Genomic DNA, 19,665 nt, shown 5'->3' on the forward strand with positions numbered 1-19,665 from the left:
CCTATTTGTAGTAAGGAGCAAGTCTTGCTCTTGTTAAAGCTGGTCTTGAACTCCTCAGCTCAAGCAATTCACCCGCCTTGGCTTCCCAAAGTTCTAGGATTACAGGGATGAACCATTGTGCCAGATCTGTGCTGCCTTTTAATGCAAAATTTCTCCGTTTCCCTAGATCATTCTCTATTAAACACACACCAGTAAGACTTTTTCCCCTCCTCCCTATTTGAACCACTCCTGTAAAGGTCATCACCAAACTCTACCTTACCAAATCCAATGGCCAATTCTCTACTCAAAAAATCTGACAAAACTGATCATTTCCTCCTTGTTCAAATAAATTTCTTCACTTAGCTTTTAATGCACCAATCTGTCCTGGTTCCTACTTCATCAAAACATTTGTAAATGCTGGCGTGTCCTCAAGTTTCCATCTTCAAAACTCTTTTCTTGGACATTCACTCCCTTGCTTATCACTTCCAGGAACAGTTTTAAATATCCATATCAAACCTCAGGCTCCAACTTGGACCTGGTCTCAGCCATAGACTCAGACGTCTCCAGCTGTACAGCTAATAGGAATCTCAGCTAAAGAGCGTTCCAGGCTCCTGATCTAATCCTCCACTCTGCTGTTCTTTCTCCAGTTCTCCCACCACAATTGCTTAAATCAAAAACAGAGGTACTAGCGTTGATTTCTGTGTTATATTCTCAGTCTATGCCCAATTCATTAACAAGCCTTGCCTGCTGAATCTGACTGCTTGTCCTTCCCCTGTTACCAACACACTTGCCCAAGTCACCACCATTATCTCTACCCTCGGTTCCTAGGATAGCCAATAACTGATCTCTCGGCTTCTGTGTTTGCACCAGTACTGTGTTCTCCAAACAACAGCTCTTAAAAACAAACATGATTGTATTTCTTGCCTGGTCAAAAGCCCTTCTGTGGTCTTGCATCATATTTTGAATCAAAAGTTAAGCACCTCATCATGGACTACTAGATGCTTACATGACCTTGGTCTAGGCTGCCTCCCCAACCTCATTCCCTACAACTCTTTCTCTTGATGTACCTACCATACTGCCTCCTTGCTGTCATTTAGTCTTAATAGGCAAACTATAGTCTGTGGGCCCAATGCAGTCTGTTTCCCACCTTTTTATTTTGAGATAGTTGTAGTCATATGCACTCGTAGGAAATAATACAGAATTCTCAAATACTGTTCACCCCGTTTGCCCTAACAGCTGCATCCTGTATAATATAGTATAATACTATAACCAGGAAACTGATATTGATATAATCCACCCACATCATTCAGATTTTACCAGTTTTATGCACACTTGTGTGTATGTGTATGTTATTTAGTTCTGTGCAATTTTATTACAAGTATAGATTCATATGACCACTATCACAGTCAAAACACAGAACAGTTCCATCAGAAGGATCTATCACGCTTCCTTTATAGCCAGTTGTCTCTCCACCAGTCCCAACCATTGGCAACCACTAACTTGTCCTCCATTGCCATAATTTTGCCATTTTACAAATATTATATAAGTGGGGTGATATGGCATCAAATCTTTTGAGATTACCTCTTTTCAATGAGCATAATTTCCTGAAATTTGATAAGAATTAAGGATAAAGGCTCAGTGCCTGTGGCTCAAGCGGTTAAGGGGCCAGCCGCATACACCTGGTTAGAATCCAGCCCGGGCCCGCCAAACAACAGTGATGGCTGCAACCAAAAAATAGTTGGGCATTGTGGCGGGCGCCTGTAGTCCCAGCTACTTGGGAGGCGGAGGCAGGAGAATCGCTTCAGCCCAGGAGTTGGAGGTTGCTGTGAGCTGTGATGCCACAGCACTCTACCCAGGGCAACAGCTTGAGGCTCTGTCTCAAAAAAAAAAAAAAGAATTAAGGATAAAGCTTAAACGTGTTTGTTCCTGTTATTACTGGAAGTTAGAAACAATGATTTTACTATTGATAAGGCCATTTTGACATAGATACAAATGGCCAGGAAAAACCATCCAATTGCCTTTCCTGTCTCAGTACGTCCTAGGCCCTATTTCTTCTCCCAATTTAGCTTTCTTTCGGTTGTCAAATACTATGAATTTATCATGTAGTAGGCATGAAAGGTAATCTTCCACATTCCTCTTCCTTATACTTCCTAATTCCCTAAATGAATTTAGCTTGCTTATGTTAATTTTTTTCCTTTTTTTGGAGATAAGAGTCTCACTTCGCCCGCCTATGTCTAGAGTGCCGTTGCATCATAGGTCACAGCAACCTCAAACTGTTAGGCTCAAGTGATCCTCTCCCCTCAACCTGCCAAGTAGCGGGGACTACAGGCGTCCACCACAACACCCGGCTGTTTTTTAGGGATGAGGTCTTGCTCTTGCTTATGGTGGTCTCGAATTCCTGAACTCATGCAGTCAACCCACCTCAGCCTCCCAGAGTGCTAGGATTATAGACGTGAGCCATAGTGCCTGCCCACTTATATTAATTTTTAGCTGAAAAGAAAAAAAGTTTCTGTATTAAAAAAAAAAAGAAGTATAGAAATCAAGAAGTATTAGGACAGGCTCAGCGCCTATAGCACAGTGGTTATGGTGCTGGCCATAAACACAGAAGCTGGCAGGTTTGAACCCGGCCAGGGCTAGTTAAACAACAATGACAACCACAACCAAAAAATAGCTGGGCATTGTGGCGGGCGCCTGTAGTCCCAGCTACTTGAGAGGCTGAACAAGAGAATCACTTAAGCCCAAGAGTTGGAGGTTGCTGTGAGCTGTGACACCACAGCACTCTACCAAGGGTGACATAGTGACACTCTGTCTAAAAAAAAAAGTATTAGGAGAAAAAGATGATAGTATGAGAATAATAACCTATATTATCAATTGCCCACTGGATTTTTTTTTTTTTTTTTTTTTGAGACAGAGTCTCACTTTGTCACCCTTGGTAAAGTGCCAGGGCCTCATAGCTCACAGCAACCTCAAATTCTTGGAGTCAAAAGATCCTCTTGCCTCATCCTCCCAAGTATCTGGGACTACAGAAGCCCACCACCATACCTACCTATCTTTAGAGACAGAGTCTCACTCTGACTCAGGCTGGTCTCAAACTCCTGAGCTCAAGCAATCCACCTGTCTCCGCCTCCCAGAGTGCTAAGATTACAGGCATGAGCCACCTCACCTGGCATGCCCATTGGGATTTTAGTTCTGGTCAAGAAGGGATCAGGAAGGAGTACAGAGTTTAAAACAAAGCTAAAAACATCCTTGTTCCCTAGCTGTTTGCAATTTCTCAGCTTAGTGTGTTGGAGAATAACTCCAAGTAAATTGATAGATAAATATTACTTATACAAATCATGTTTTTTTTGAGACAGAGCCTCAAGCTGTCCCCCTGGGTAGAGTGCCATGGCATCACAGCTCACAGCAACCTCAAACTCCTGGGCTCAAGCTATTCTCCTGCCTCTGCCTCTCAAGTAGCTGGGACTATAGGCTCCCACCACAATGCGTGGCTATTTTGGGGTTGCAGCCATCATTGTTGTTTGGCAGGCCCTGGCTGGATTTGAACCCGCCAGCTCAGGTGTATCTGGCTGGTGCCTTAGCTGCTTGAGCCACAGGCACCAAGCCAGACATACTGTTCTTTTTATTCATGTATCCTTCCTCTAACAAAACAATTTACAGGGTAATAAGTAGCATCGTTGCTGGAAAGATCTAGTAGTTCTCTGTGACTCATTTATCCCCTCAAATATTTCTTAAGTATCTATTACATAACACACTATTGGTGCCTCAGACAGCCCTGACTGAGCTTACACTCTAATGAAGGAAGTGATAAACTCCAAGAAGAAAAATAAAACTTAAGTAAGGGGATAGAAAATGGTGGAATTGTAGCAGGAGAGGAGTTTGTTTACTCTAAATATAAGTGTACTTCAGAGGTATTGCAGTTTCAGTCCAGGCCATCACAATGAAGCAACTATTGCAATAAAGCGAATCATACAGGCTCAGTGCCTATAGCTCAAGCCACAACGCATATACCAGAGCTGGCGGGTTTGAATCCGGCCCAGGCCTGCAAAACAACAATGACAACTACAACCAAAAAATAGCCAGGCACTGTGGTGGGCACCTGTAGCTCCAGCTACTTGGGAGGCTCAGGCAAGAGAATCACTTAAGCCCAGGAGTTGGAGGTTGCTGTGAGCTGTGATGCCATGGCACTCTACCCAGGGCAACAGGTTGAGGCTCTGTCTCAAAAAAAAAAGTGAATCACATAATTTGTTTAGTTTTCCAGTATATATAAAAGTTATGTTTACACTAGTTTATTAAGTGTGCCCTAACATTATGTCAAAAAAATTTATACACCTTGATTCAAAAATACTTTATTGCTAAAAAATGCTAACAATCATCTGAGCCTTCGACAAGTTATAATCTTTTTCCTAGTGCAGGGTCTTGCCCGGATGTTGATGGCTACTGGACTGATCAGGGTGGTGGTTACTGAAGACTGGAGCAACTGTGACAGTTTTCCTTAAAAATAAGGCGACATGGCTCGGCACCTGTGGCTCATTGGCTAGGACGCCAGCCACATACATCGGAGCTGGTGGGTTCGAACCAAAAAATAGCCAGGTGTTATGGCAGGTGCCTGTAGTCCCAGCTACTTGGGAGGCTGAGGTAAGAAAATCTTAAGCCCAAGAGTTTGAGGTTGCTGTGAGCTGTGACACCACAGCACTCCACCAAGGGCAACATAGAGAGACTCTGTCTCAAAACATATATATAAATAAATAAAATAAGGCAACAATAATGTTTTGCCACATTGATTGACCATTCTTTTTGAGAAAGATTTCTCTGTAGTACCTATGATGGTGTTTGATAGCATTTTACCCACAGAAAACCTCTCAAAATTGGAGTCAGTCCTCTCAAACCCTATTGATTTATCAAATATGTTTATGTAGGAGGTGGAGCAAGATGGCGGCCGAGTAACAGCTTCCCTGCAACTGGGCACGGTGAGTCTGGGGAGATAAGACTCCAGGCATCTCTGGCTGGTGGGATCTGCCTATAATCATCCCTTTGAGGATACATGGAGTCAGCAAGGGACTTCTGGACCCCAAGAAGAGGAAAAAAACAGTGGAAAACTGGCAAGTGGTTGTGTGTGTTCGATCAACCTAATCCCGCCGGCAGGCATAAATACAAGCAGCAGTGAGACCGCAAACTGGAAAGGCCTTACCTGTGAACTGTTTCAGTGTTTTTGGACTTGGCACTCAGTTGAACTGCCCTGGGGAGAGCTTGAGCAGGAGTGCAGAGAACTTTGGGCATTGTCTAGGGCCCCAGACTGAGCCGCTGAGCCAGACGGAGCTAATAGTGTTTGGCTGTGGGCCACAGGGAGCCATTGTGAGAGAATTGCCCCAGCAAGCTCCACCCTCAGGGTTGCAGAGCAAGGATCGGCTGGGAGCTAGTAACCTAGTGACAGAGCAGCCTAGAGGTGGGGGCTGAGCTGCCTTACAGCCTTAACCCTCAGGGGCAGAGTGAGACCGGTTTTGGCACACTGGAGCCTCAGGCTGTTGCCCTGGGTAGAGTGCCGTGGCGTCACAGCTCATAGCAACCTCAAACTCCTGGGCTTGGCCCCACCCAGACCTCCATAAGAGCTGTGTTGCGACTCCCGACCCCTGACCCGTGCCCGCTGGGCCTCCACATGCCCTAACTAGGAACTGTGGGAGCTGTGCAACCCTGCGTCCTCCTTCGTGTACCCTCCCTGCCCCCACACTAGCCCACTCGTCTGGCCAGGGACTCTGGTACCTGCGTGCCCCCGGGAGCCCTCCCTGCCTCTGCACAGAGCTCTTCTCCTGGCCAGAGACTGCTGGAGCCTTGGGCACTCTGTGCTAAAGTCACTGGGCGCCAGGCACTCCCAGAACCATGTGCACCACCTCCTGCCCTGTTGCTGGATCCGGGTGTGTCACACTCCGGAGCTGCTTCCACAACCAGAACTCCCTGGCTGGGGAAGCCCCAGAGGAACTACACAGGGTCATTCCCTACAAAAATACAGCAACAGTAGAGTGATCCCGTTGGGGTCTAATCTTGGAGAGACACCTCCCCAACTCTGAGGACGGCCAGAGGCAACGGTGAAAAACAATCATGAGGTGAAATCAACAGAAAAACTCTGGCAATATGAATAATCAGAGTAGATCAACTCCCCCAAGGATCAATGGGGCAGACACAGCACAAGATCTCATGCACAAACAAATAGCTGAAATGTCAGAAATCGAATTCAGAATCTGGATAGAAAATGAGATGGAATTAGAATTCCAAGCAGTAACCCAAAAGATATCTCAAGAATTCAATGACAAAATGACCAAAGATTTTGCCACATTGAGATAAGAAGTTGCAGCCCTCAAAGATCTGAGAAAAACAATAACAGAATGGAGCAAGCAGAAGAAAGAATTTCTGACATTGAAGACAAAGCTTTCGAATGCTCCCAAACTCTCAAAGAGGAAGAGAAATGGAGGACAAAAACAGATCACTCTCTCAGAGAGCTCTGGGATAATTTGAAGAAAACCAATATTCGTCTTATAGGGATCCCTGAAAGCGACAAAGTGGCTTCACAAGGCACAGAGTCTCTTCTCCATGAGATTATGAAGGAGAACTTTCCAGACATGCCAAGAGATTCTGAAATTCAGATAGCAGACAGTCAGAACTCCAGCACAACTCAACCCAAATAAGACATCCCCCAGACACATCACAATCAATTTCACTAAGGTTAATATGGAGAAAATTCTGAAAGCAGCCAGATGAAAGAAAACCATCACCTTCAAGGGTAAGAATATTAGAATAACTGCAGATCTCTCTGCTGAAACCTTTCAAGCTAGAAGAGGATGGTCATCGACTTTTAATCTCCTAAAACAAAATAACTTTCAACCCAGGATCCTGTACCCAGCTAAACTGAGTTTCATTTGTGATGGAGAAATTAAATACTTCAATGACATTCACATGTTGAAGAAATTTGCCATAACTAAACCAGCTCTCCAGGATATTCTCAGACCTATCCCCCATAAAGACCAGCGTAATCCTCCACCACAAAAGTAAACCCACCCAGAAAATTTTGATCAAATTCCACCTTCCACAGTCGCAAAAGGATGAAAAATGTCCACCGGACTCTCGAAAGGCTTATCAATATTCTCAATTAATGTGAATGGTTTAAATTGTCCTCTAAAGAGGTACAGGTTGGCTGACTGGATACAAAAACTCAAGCCAGATATTTGCTGCATACGAGAATTGCATCTTACATTAAAAGACAAATATAGACTCAAGGTGAAGGGATGGTCCTCTATACTCCAGGCAAATGGAAAGCAGAAAAAAGCAGGCGTTGCAATCTTATTCGTAGACACAATAGGCTTTAAACCAACTGAAATAAGGAAGGATAAGGATAACAAATACTTCATATTTGTTAAAGGTAATACTCAATTTGATGAGATTTCAATTATTAATATTTATGCACCCAACCAGAATGCACCTCAATTTATAAGAGAAACTCTAACGGACATGAGCAACTTGATTTCCTCCAGTTCCATAGTAGTTGGAGATTTTAACACCCCTTTAACAGTGCTGGATAGATCCTCCAAAAAGAAGCTAAGCAAAAAAATTTTAGATTTAAACTTAACCATTCAACTTCTGGACTTAACAGACATCTAAGGAACATTTCATCCCAACAAAACTGAATACACATTCTTCTCATCAGCCCACGGAACATACTCCAAAATCGACCACATCCTAGGCCACAAATCTAACCTCAGCAAATTTTAAAAAACAGAAATTATTCCTTGCATCCTCTCAGACCTTCATAGAATAAAAGTTGAACTCAATAACAACAGGAACCTACATACCCGTACAAAAACATGGAAGCTAAACAACCTTATGCTGAAGGATAGATGGGCTGTAGATGAGATTAAGAAGGAAATCACCAAATTTTTGAAACAAAACAACAATCAAGACATGAATTACCAGAACCTCTAGGATCCTGCAAAGGCAGTCCTAAGAGGGAAATTTATAGCACCGCAAGCTTTCCTCAAGAAAACAGAAAGAGAGGAAGTTAATAACTTAATGGGAAATCTCAAGCAACTGGAAAAGGAAGAACACTCCAACCCTAAACCCAGCAGAAGAAAAGAAATAACCAAAATCAGAGCAGAATTAAATGAAATTGAAAACAAAAGAATTATACAACAGATCAATAAATCCAAAAGTTGATTTTTTGAAAAGATCAATAAAATAGATAAACCTTTGGCCAACCTAACCAGAAAAAAAAGAATAAAATCTCTAATTTCATCAATCAGAAATGGTAACAATGAAATAACAACAGACCCCTCAGAAATTCAAAAAATCCTTAACAAATACTACAAGAAATTCTACTCTCAGAAATATGAAGATCTGAAAGAAATCAACTAATACCTGGAAGTATGCCACCTACCAAGACTTAGCCAGAATGAAGTGGAAAAGTTGAACAGGCCTATATCAAGTTCTGAAATAGCATCAACTATACAAAATCTCCCTAAAAAGAAAAGCCGAGGACCAGATGGCTTTATGTCAGAATTCTATCAAACCTTTAAAGAAAAACTAGTACCTATATTACTAAACTGCTTCCAAAATATAGAAAAAGAAGGAATATTACCCAACACATTCTACGAAGCAAACATCACCTTAATCCCCAAACCAGGGAAGGACCCAACAAGAAGAGAAAATTATAGACCAATATCACTAATGAATATTGATGCTAAAATACTCAATAAGATCCTAACAAACAAAATCCAACAACACATCAAAAAAATTATACACCACAACCAAGTGGGATTTATCTCAGGGTCTCAAGGCTGGTTCAATATGCGTAAATCTAGAAATGTAATTCAGCAAATAAACAAACTAAAAAATAAGGACCGTATGATTCCTTCAATTGATGCAGAAAAAGCTTTTAATAATATCCAGCATCCCTTCATGATCAGAACACTTAAGAAAATTGGTATAGAAGGGACATTTCTTAAACTAATAGAGGCCAACTACAGCAAACCCACAGCCAATATCTTATTGAGTGAAATCAATTTCACTTAGATCAGGAACCAGGCAAGGTTGCCCATAGTCTCCATTGCTCTTTAACATTGTAATGGAAGTTTTAGCCATTGCAATTAGGGAAGAAAAGGCGATCAAGGGTATCCACATAGGGTCAGAAGAGATCAAATTTTCACTCTTCGCAGATGATATGATCATATATCTGGAAAACACTAGGGATTCTACTAAAAAACTTTGAGAAGTGATCAAGGAATACAGCAATGTCTCAGGCTACAAAATCAACACCCATAAATCTGTAGCCTTTATATATACCAACAATAACCAAGCCAAAAAAAAACAGTCAAACACTCTATTCCTTTCTTTTTCTTTTCTTTTTTTTTTTTTTTTGCAGTTTTGGCTGGGGCTGCATTTGAACCCACTACCTCCGGCATATGGGGCTGGCACCCTACTCCTTTGAGCCACAGGCGCCACCTGACTCTATTTCTTTCACAGTAGGGCCAAAGAAGATGAAATATTTGGAAGTATACCTAACAAAGGACGTGAAAGATCTCTACAAAGAGAACTATGAAACTTTAAGAAAAGAAATAGCTGAAGACGTTAACAAATGGAAAAACATACCATGCTCATGGCTGGGAAGAATCAACATTGTTAAAATGTCTATACTACCCAAAGCAATATATAATTTTAATGCAATTCCTATTAAAGCTCCATTGTCATATTTTAAAGATCTTGAATAAATAATACTTCGTTTTATATGGAATCATAAAAAACCTCGAATAGCCAAAACATTACTCAGCAATAAAAACACAGCAGGAGGAATCACGCTACCAGACCTGAGACTGTACTATAAATCGATAGTGATCAAAACAGCATGGTATTGGCACAAAAGCAGAGAAGTAGATGTCTGGAACAGAATAGAGAACCAAGAGATAAATCCAGCTACTTACCGTTATTTGATCTTTGACAAGCCAATTAAAAACATTCAGTGGGGAAAAGATTCCCTATTTAACAAATGGTGCTGGGTGAACTGGCTGGCATCCTGTAGAAGACTGAAACTGGACCCACATCTTTTACCATTAACTAAGATAGACTCTCACTGAATAAAAGATTTAAACTTAAGACATGAAACTATAAAACTACTTGAAGAAAGTGCAGGGAAAACTCTTGAAGGAATCAGCCTGGGTGAATATTTTATGAGGAGGACTCCCCAGGCAATTGAAGCAGTATCAAAAATACATGACTGGGACCTGATCAAACTAAAAAGCTTCTGCACAGCCAAGAACATAGTGAGTAAAGCAAGCAGACAGCCCTCAGAATGGGAGAAAATATTTGCAGGTTATACCTCCGATAAAGGTCTAATAACCAGAATCCACAGAGAACTCAAATGTATTAACAAGAAAAGAACATGTGATCCCATCTCAGGGTGGGTAAGGGACTTGAAGAGAAACTTCTCTAATGTAGACAGATGCACGATCTACAAACACATGAAAAAAAGCTCATCATTCTTAATCATCAGAGAAATGCAAATCAAAACTACTTTGAGATATCACCTAACCCTAGTAAGAGTAGCCCACATAACAAAATCCCAAAACCAGAGATGTTGGTGTGGATGTGGAGAAAAGGGCACACTTCTACACTGTTAGTGGGAATGCACACTAATACGTTCCTTCTGGAAGGATGTTTGGAGAATTCTTAGAGACCTAACAACAGACCTGCCATTCGATCCTATAATTCCTTTACTAGGTTTATACTCAGAAGACCAAAAATCACAATATAACAAAGACATCTGTACCAGAATGTTTATTGCAGCCCAATTCATAATTGCTAAGTCATGGAAGAAGCCCAAGTGCCCATCGACTCACGAATGGACTAGCAAATTGTGGTTCATGTATACCATGGAATATTATGCAGCCTTAAAGAAAGATGGAGACTTTACCTCCTTCATGTTTACATGGATGGAGCTGGAACATATTCTTCTTAGCAAAGTATCTCAGGAATGGAAGAAAAAGTATCCAATGTACTCAGCCCTACTATGAAGCTAAATTATAGCTTTCACATGAAGACTATAAACCAACTATAGCCCAAGATTATGAGGAAAGGGCCAAGGAAGGGGAAGGGAGGGGGGAGTGGAGGGGGGAGGGAGGGTAATGAGCGCTGCCACACCTATGGTGCATCTTAGAATGGGTATAGGCGAAACTTACTAAAGACAGAATATAAATGTCTACATACAATAACTAAGAAAATGCCATGAAGGCTACGTTGAACAATTTGATGAGAATATTTCAGATTGTGTATGAAACCAGCACATTGTACCCCTTGATTGCACTAATGTACACAGCTATGGTTTAACAATAAGAAAAAAATAAATTACAAAAAAAAATATGTTTATGTAATATTCTAAATATTGTGTTGTAATTTTTACAGTGTTCACAATATCTTCACCAGGAGTAGATTGTATCTCAAGAAACTACTTTCTTTGCTTATCCATAAGAAGCAACTCCTCATTTGTTAACGTTTTATCATGAGATTATACCAATTCAGTCCTATCTTTAGACTCCACTTCTAATTCTAGTTCTCTTTATTCATTTTATTTATTTTATTTTTTTGAGACAGGGTTTCGGTTTTGTCCCAGGATTACAGGCGTGAGCCTCTGTGCCCTGTCTTAATTCTAGTTATCTTAATATTTCTACTGCATCTGCAGTTACTTCCTCCACTGACATCTTGTATCCCTCAAATTTATCTATGAAAGTTGAAATCAACTTCTTCCACACTCTTGTTATTGTTGATATTTTGACCTCTTCCCATGAATCATGAATGTTCATAATGGTATCAAGAATGGTGAATTCTGTCCAGAGGTTTTCAATTTACTTTGCCCAGATCTATCCAAGGAATCACTGTCTATTGCAGCGATAGCCATATGAAATATATTTCTTAAATAATAAGACTTGAAAGTTAAAATGACTCCTTGATCCATGGGTCACAGAATGGGTGTTGTGTTAGTAGGTATGAGAACAACATTAATCTTTTTATGCATCTCCATCAAAGCTCTTAGGTGTCTAGGTGCATTGTTGATGAGCAGTAATATTTTGAAAGAAATCTTTTTTTCTGAGCAGTAGTTCTCAACAGTGGGCTTAAAATATTAACAAAATCATTCATGAACAGATGTGCTGTCATCCAGGCTTTATTTTTCCATTTATAGGTCACAGGCAGAGTAAATTTAATGTAATGGCTAAAGGCCTTAGGATTTTTGGACCGATAAATGAATACTGGCTTCAACTTAAAGTCACCAACTGCATTAGCCCCTACCAGAGAGTCAGCATGTCTTTTAAAGTCTTGAAGCCAGGCACTGGCTTCTAGCTATGATAAAGTCCTAAATAGCATCTTTCTCCAACAGAAGGCTGTTTCATCTACACTGAAAATGGTTTAGTGTGGCCACCTTCATCCACCGTCTTTTGCCAGGTCTTCTGGATAACTTGCTGCAGCTTCTGCAATACATCAGCAATGGCTGCTTCACCTTGCACTTTTTCCTTAAACCTCATGAACCAATTGCTAGCTTCTAACTTTTATTCTGCAGCTTCCTCACCTCTCTCAGGCTTCATAAAATAAAGTTAGGGCCTTGCTGAGGATTAGGCTTTGGCTTAAGGGAACGTGGGGGTTCGTTTCATCTACCCAGACTACTAAAACTTTCTCCATATCAGCAGTAAGTCTGTTTTGCTTTCCTATTATTTGTGTTTTTATTAGAGTATCACTTTTAATTTCCCTCAAGAACTATTCCTTTGCATTCATGACTTGGGTAACTGGTTCAAGTGGCCTACCGTTCAACCTATCTGCCTTTCCTTACCAAACATAATCATTTCTACCTTTTGATTTAAAGTGAGAAACATGGCCTGGTGCTGTGGCTCACACCTGTAGTCTTAATACTCTAGGAGGACAACCTGGATGGATTGCTTGAGCTTAGGAGTTTGAGACAAGATTGAGCAAGTGGGAGACCCTATCTCTACTAAGAACAGAAAAATTAGCCAGGGCGTTTTGGTAGGTGCCTGTAGTCCCACTACTTGGGAGGCTGAGGCAGGAAGATCACTCAGCCCAGGAGTTCGAAGTTGCCGTGAGCTAGGCTGACACCTTAGTATTCCAGCCTGGGGTGACAGAGTGAGACTCTGTCTAAAAATAAATAAATAAAATAAAATAAAATAAAATACTGACCAGGTGCAGTGGGTCACCCCTGTAATCCTAGCACTCTGGAAGGCTGAGGCAGGTGAATTGCTTGAGCTCAGGAGTTTGAGACCTGCCTGAGCAGGAGTGATAACTCGTCTCTAAAAATAGCCAGGCATTGTGGTGGGTGCCGGTAGTCCCAACTACTTGGGAGGCTGAGACAACAGAATCATTTGAGCCTAGGAGTTTGAGGTTGAGGTAAGCTATGATAGGAGGGCACTCTACCCAGGGTGACAGAGTAAGACTCTGTCTCTAAATAAATAAATAAATAAAAAAATAAAAATAACGTGCTAAGGCAGAGCAATTGCTTCCCTTCCCCCAGCTTAGCTTCCCTAAGTATAACTATTACAATGTTTGAGAGTTTGAGGGGCCAGCCATCTGAGACGTCAGTGAATTCCCAGAACACAAGGTGTATGATCACATGTGTAAACCCCTGACTTCAGGCGATATACAATTTAATCACAAGATGCCTATCCTACCCCCACCCCATTCCAGAGGTTCTTATACTTAATACCTTTTTTTTTTTTTTGGAGACAGAGTCTCACAGTCGCCCTGTATAGAGTGCCCTGGCGTCTTAGATCACAGCAACCTGAAACTCTTGGGCTCAGGCTCCCAAGTAGCTGGGACTACAGACGCCCACCACATGCCCAGCTAGTTTTTTCTATTTTTAGTAGACAGGGTCTCACTCTTGTGCTTAGGCTGGTCTTAAACTCCTGAGCTCAAGCAATCCACCAGCCTTGGCCTCCAAGAGTGCTAGGATTACAGGTGTAAGCCACCATGCCCTGCCTTATACTTAATACTTTTTGTGGATCTTTGTCACAATGTTCAAGTAATATGACTCAGTTACACGCCATTTTTGTTTTTTTTTTTTTTTTGAGACAGAGTCTCACTTTGTCACCCTCAGTGCCGTGGCATCACAGCTCACAGCAACCTCCAGTTCTTGGGCTAGGGCGATTCTCTTGCCTCAGCCTCCCGAGTATCTGGGACCACAGGTGCCCGCAACATGCCCGGCTATTTTTTTTTTTTTTTTTCAGTTTTTGGCCAGGGCTGGGTTTGAACCCACCACCTCTGGCATATGGGGCCCGGCGCCCTATCCTTTGAGCCACAGGCGCTGCTCCCAGCTATTTTTGTTCCAGTTGCCACTGCTGTTTTAGCTGGCCAGGGCTGGGTTCGAACCTGCCACCTTCAGTATATGGGGCTGGTGCCCTTACCCAATGAGCCATAGGCACTGCCCAGTTACACGCTATTGTCCACTCTATAAGAATAGTAACTTTTTTTTTTTAAAGATAGTGTCTCGTATTATTGCCCAGACTGAAGTACAGTGGTGTGATCAGAGCTCACAGCAACCTCAAACTCTTGGGCTCAAGTAATCCCCCTGCCTCAGCCTCCCAAGTAGCTGGGACTACAGGCACACGCCACCACACCTGGCTAACTTTTTTATTTTTAGTAGATATATGGTCTTGCTCTTGCTTAGGCTGGTCTCAAATTCCTGAGTTCAAGTTATCCTCCCACCTCAGCTTCCCAGAGTGCTAGGATTATAGGCAAGAGCCCCTGTGCTGAGCCACAAGAATAGTCATTATAATTGTACACATTCATATACTATAGAACCTTCATAGTTGACCAAATCCCTACATTGACCACCTCCTTAAGTTGACCTAATTTTCAAAGATTGGACATGTACCACATTTATGTATCAGTATAGTAGTCCTAGTTCCTTATGTTGACACCTCCATATGTTGACCAGTTTGTTATAGTCCCTTGGGTGGTCAACTTACAGATGTATTGCTCGACATTATTCTTTGTTTTTTTTTTTTAGAGACAGAGTGTCACTATGTCACCCTTGGTAGAGTGCTGTGGCATCACAGCTCACAGCAACCTCCAACTCCTGGGCTTAGATGATTCTCTTGCCTCAGCCTCCCGAGTAGCTGGGACTACAGGCACCTGCCACAATGCCTGGCTATTTTTTTTTGTTGCAGTTTGGCCAGGGCCGGGTTTGAACCCACCACCCCTGGTATATGGGGCCAGTGCCCTACTCACTGAGCCACAGGCACCACAGAGCTTCACATTTTTCTTCACATCAATATAGCGATGACTCTTTTTAAGGAGATCCCCTCAAAACCAGGGGTATATAATTTTTAGTAAGCTTGTTTGCAATTATAATGCTGAATATGAATATTATTGTTATTAACTTTTTAAGAAAAAGATAGGGGTCTTACTATATTCCAGGCTGGATTGAAACTCCTGGGCTCAAAGGATCCTTCTGCCTTAGCCTCTCGAATAGCTGGGGTGCGCCACAGCACCCCAATTCACCATGAATACTTTATTATTCTTAATGTTTTTGATAATATTAAAGCACAAAATGCCACAAATGGTATTTATTAATTATGAATAAAAAGAATTTGGGAATATACCAAATCTATTCTTAGCATCAATCTCTCCCATGACCACATATGTATGTTGCACATTATCAAGACAAGAAAAGACTAGCAAGATAAGTATTGTGATCATCAATATAACCATGACAGACCAACTTGATATCTGACATCGGTTCTTTTTTTTTCTTTTTGTTGCAATTTTTGGCAGAGGCTGGGTTTGAACCTGCCACCTCCAGCATTTGGGGCCGGTGCCCTACTCCGTTGAGCCACAGGTGCCACCCCTGACATTGGTTCTTAATACTCACATTGTGTTTGTCGCTCTCCATCTTTCGTCTATACTAAGAATTGACTCTCCAATTCCTCTTCAAGATACTGCTTCCTGTAAATTGCAATTGGCTAGTTATTTATTCACTTCATCTACTGAAGTTCCTTGAGGGAAGAGGCCCTGTGATTTAGCCCCTGGACAACATGCACTCTAGTAAATACTTATGAAAGGAAGAGAAACCTCATACAACCCCCTTCTACAGATGCCTTTTTTTGTTTTTGAGACAGAGTCTTACTTTGATTCTCTTGGTAGAGTGCCATGGCGTCATAGCTCACAGCAATGTCAAACTCTTGGGCTCAAGTGATCCTCTATGCCTCAGATTTTCATATTTAGTAGAGACCGGGTCTTAGTCTTGCTCAGGCTGGTCTCAAACTCATGAGCTCAAGCAATCCACCTGCCTTGGCCTCCCAGAGTACTAGGATTACAGGCATGAGCCACCTTGCCAGGCCAACTGCTGTCTTAAGTTAACTAATTTCTGGGGTCTTCACAAAGCTCTTTCTACTTTTATAGTAGCCAGTGGGAAGAATTTTGCCAAGTTAAGTGTACTGGGGAGAGAAAAGGGTAAAGCAGCTAAATACAATAAAAACAGGTCTTTATATTTTGAGTCATTTCTCTGTCACCAACTAGCAGTTTTCTCATCTGCAAAATGAGTGGAGATTGGACTAGGTGATCTTGCTGTCATAAAATTCTGTGACTTAATGTGGCTTACCTTGCCATACAAAAAGTAAAATATTTGAAACAAGCCGTCTCCTTATAGCTTCACCTTCTCCTAAACTGCTTCAACGAGCTGCAGTAAAATAAAAATATCATGATTTTGCTCAACTGGTTACCAAGTCTGAATCTGTTTCTTCTACCAGCTCTCCTGATTTGGATGGATAGTTCTGAAAATTAGCTGAGATAGAATATGTTGAAGCACTAGTATTATTTCTTGAGCTTATTAGGAGGAGGAGAAGAATTAGGACAGATTGTCCCTCCAACTATTCCTCCTTTTACCTTTTCCTCCTCCATTCTGTTACCTTCCCCACTCCCAGTCTCGTCTTTCTTTGTTCCAAAGAACAAACTAGTCCAAAGAAAGAACTGTGGGCTAGTTCTTTTCTGGTTCATTTGGGGAAAAACAATAAAGAAAAACAAAATGAAACTGCCTCACAATTCTTTTAATTCAAAGAAATATACTTTTCTTAAAAAATGAGGTACTGGCTCAGCACCTGTGTCTCAAGCGGCTAAGGTACCAGCCACATACACCTAAGCTGGCAGGTTCAAATCCAGCCAGGGCCCGCCAAACATCAATAACGGCTGCAACCAAAAAATAGCTGGGCATTGTGGAGGGTGCCTGTAGTCCCAGCTACTTGGGAGGCAGAGGCAGGAGAATTGCTTGAGCCCAGGAGTTTGAGGTTGCTGTGAGCTGTGATGCCACAGCATTTTATCCAGGGCGACAGCATGAGGCTCTGTCTCAAAAAAAAAAAAAAAAAAAAAAATGAGGTACTATTCATTTTTGTGTGAAATTAACTCAGATGAGCTCTTCTTGAAAACCAATGGAAATTCTAAATTTAGTGTATTAAACTGAGACCAAACTAATAACAGTGTTTTGCCAAGGGTACTGGCCTTACTCTCTTTCTGCCACACTTCACAAATAAAGCATGGAATAAACGCAATGAATGCATGAACGATCCACAGTTTCCTAAGAAACTTCCAATTTTCATCTTGCAAAAATCTACAAAGCCAATCTCATCTACATAGTACTTAAACTAGAAGACTTCTTTCAAGGCCAATACAGGTCCTACCTCCTTAGTCCAGTTCCCTCCTTGAGGGCTCCCTCATTCCTGTCAGTTTTCTAGTCCAAAGACAATTCCTCATAAAGACCTTCTCAGAGTTCCCCCACCCAAACTTGATATACAGCCCCCTCCCCATTTCCTAGCCCTCCTGTATGCTTTTTCTTGAGATTAATCACTGTCCAGGCATTTTCTTATGTATCTTAAAGCCCCTTATATTCTGTCTCTTCCCTAGAATACAGGGGCCAGGAGGGCAAGGTCTTTGTCTGTCTTATTTACTGTGGGATCCCTGTATCTAAGAGGGGTCCAGGACATAGTAGTTGCTCAGTAAATAGCAGATATCCTCTTCAAACTCCAAGGCTACAGTTTCTCCAGATCCTTAAGACCCCTTCTCCCTCAGCCCAGCCCAATCCTGAGTAACCTCCGCCCTCCACCCGGCCCCAACTTCGATGCAGGCACATCACTGCTCACCCACCTCCCAGACCCGGCGACTGCGGTTGGGCCCTGCGGCTTCGCTCAACCGCCCATCTTCTGGGCCACCCGTGCCGCGGCGGTGCTCCCAGGCCGCCACTGCGCCCGGAGTCTGGGGGACCACGCCACCGCGCTTCTGCCCGCCACGCTGCGCAGCCGTTAGGACCCCCACGCTGCCTCGAAATGCCAAGGATTCTACTTTGAATGATCCGTTGAACATGGTGGTAAAACGTTTGACTCTGTTAATCCGGCTCCCTCCATAAGTGAAACAGGCACTCACCTACGGTCCGAGCAGGCGTCCCCGATCACGGTTCTGGCCACCTGGCCCCCGTCCTACTTTTCAATTACACACCACACAGGCCAGCGGGGGCAGCCGCCTGGGGTCCCTGCGGGCGCCCCCTCAGGCGTCTGCTACTGTCCTACCAAAGAGGGGCGGAGGTGGGCAGGGGAGGAGGAGCGGTTAGAGGGGGATGACAGTTTACGGGGAAACAGTTCTGGGCCCCACCATCTTTAACGCCACTGTTAAGAGGGTGTTAACATTTCTGCTTTAAGAGATACCCGCGCCCCTCATCGCCTCCTACCCGGGAGGCAGTGCCCCTGATATCACAGCCGGCGGCCCAAGGCTGGGCTGGTGAGAGGCTGAGGGCGCTGTCTGCTAGTTTTTTCGGACTCAGTAGCTCTTGTTTGATGAAAAGCCCTGCGAAGTCTTTCTGTTCAACTCCTGTAAAGTTTGGGGGTAAAGTCATAAGATTGTCCCTGCTGCCTTGTTAGTGCTGTCCAGGGGAGGGCCCCTACAGACAGAGCACGGGATATTTTGGAGAGGTTGTGATCCCCCTCCCCCACACACACCACAGAAGACTTAACTCGGAATTACTTGCAGAGGCAGCATGATGGCATGGCCTTTAGTAATAGTAAAATGTTGAGTCAATAGCTGACAAGGTTTTAAAAAAGATCTACTTTGCCCTTTTCAAAAGAGGCTGACCTAGTGAACAGAAACCCGAGAAAAGGTGTGGGACTGAATTGGTCATCAGGGAACATAAAATTAAAACCACATGAGATAGCAGGACACTCAAACCAGAAAGGCTAAAATAAAGGGCGGAGGTGAGACGGTGAGGAGGAGGAAGAAAGAAAAAGAGAATAGAATGCCAGGGAGGACAAGGGTGGACTGCTTGAGCTCACAGGTTCAAGACCAACCTAAGCAAGAGGGAGATCTCTGTCTCTAAAACATACCTGGGAGTTGTAGCGGGTGCCTGTAGTCCCAGCTACTTGGGAGTCTGAAGCAAGTGAATTGTTTGAACCCAGGGGTTTGAGGTTGCTGTGAGCTATGAGGCGTCCGTACTTTACCCAGGATGACAAAGTGAAGCTCTGTCTCCAAAAAAAAAAGAGAGAGAGAGAATGCCAAACATGGGAGGGAATGTGGAACATCCAGAACTATCACAGATTGTTAATGGGGCTATAAACTGATAAATTATTACAACCACTTTGAAAACTGTTTGGCAGTACCTATTAGAACATATGCTGC

At 42.7% G+C, this 19,665-nt stretch overlaps 1 protein-coding gene across 3 annotated transcripts in view; it reads right to left on the reverse strand.

Annotated features, from left to right (window-relative positions):
- Positions 1-18,550, reverse strand: part of SLC2A3 (solute carrier family 2 member 3) — a 110,083-nt gene extending 91,533 nt beyond the window's left edge. Inside the window, exons 1-2 of one of the 3 annotated variants that reach the window (XM_053556703.1) lie at positions 18,424-18,550; positions 15,884-15,957 (exon numbers count right to left, since the gene is read on the reverse strand). In XM_053556703.1, coding sequence (XP_053412678.1) covers positions 15,884-15,904 — 21 coding nt within the window. In that variant the 5' untranslated portion in view covers positions 15,905-15,957; positions 18,424-18,550. Of the gene's footprint in view, positions 1-15,883; positions 15,958-18,147; positions 18,331-18,423 lie in introns of those variants that run through there. The other 2 variants (XM_053556704.1, XM_053556707.1) reach the window with 2 other exon arrangements.
- Positions 18,551-19,665: the final 1,115 nt, after the last annotated feature.

This window comes from Nycticebus coucang, chromosome 12, assembly GCF_027406575.1.
Source record: "Nycticebus coucang isolate mNycCou1 chromosome 12, mNycCou1.pri, whole genome shotgun sequence".
NCBI lineage: Eukaryota > Metazoa > Chordata > Mammalia > Primates > Lorisidae > Nycticebus > Nycticebus coucang.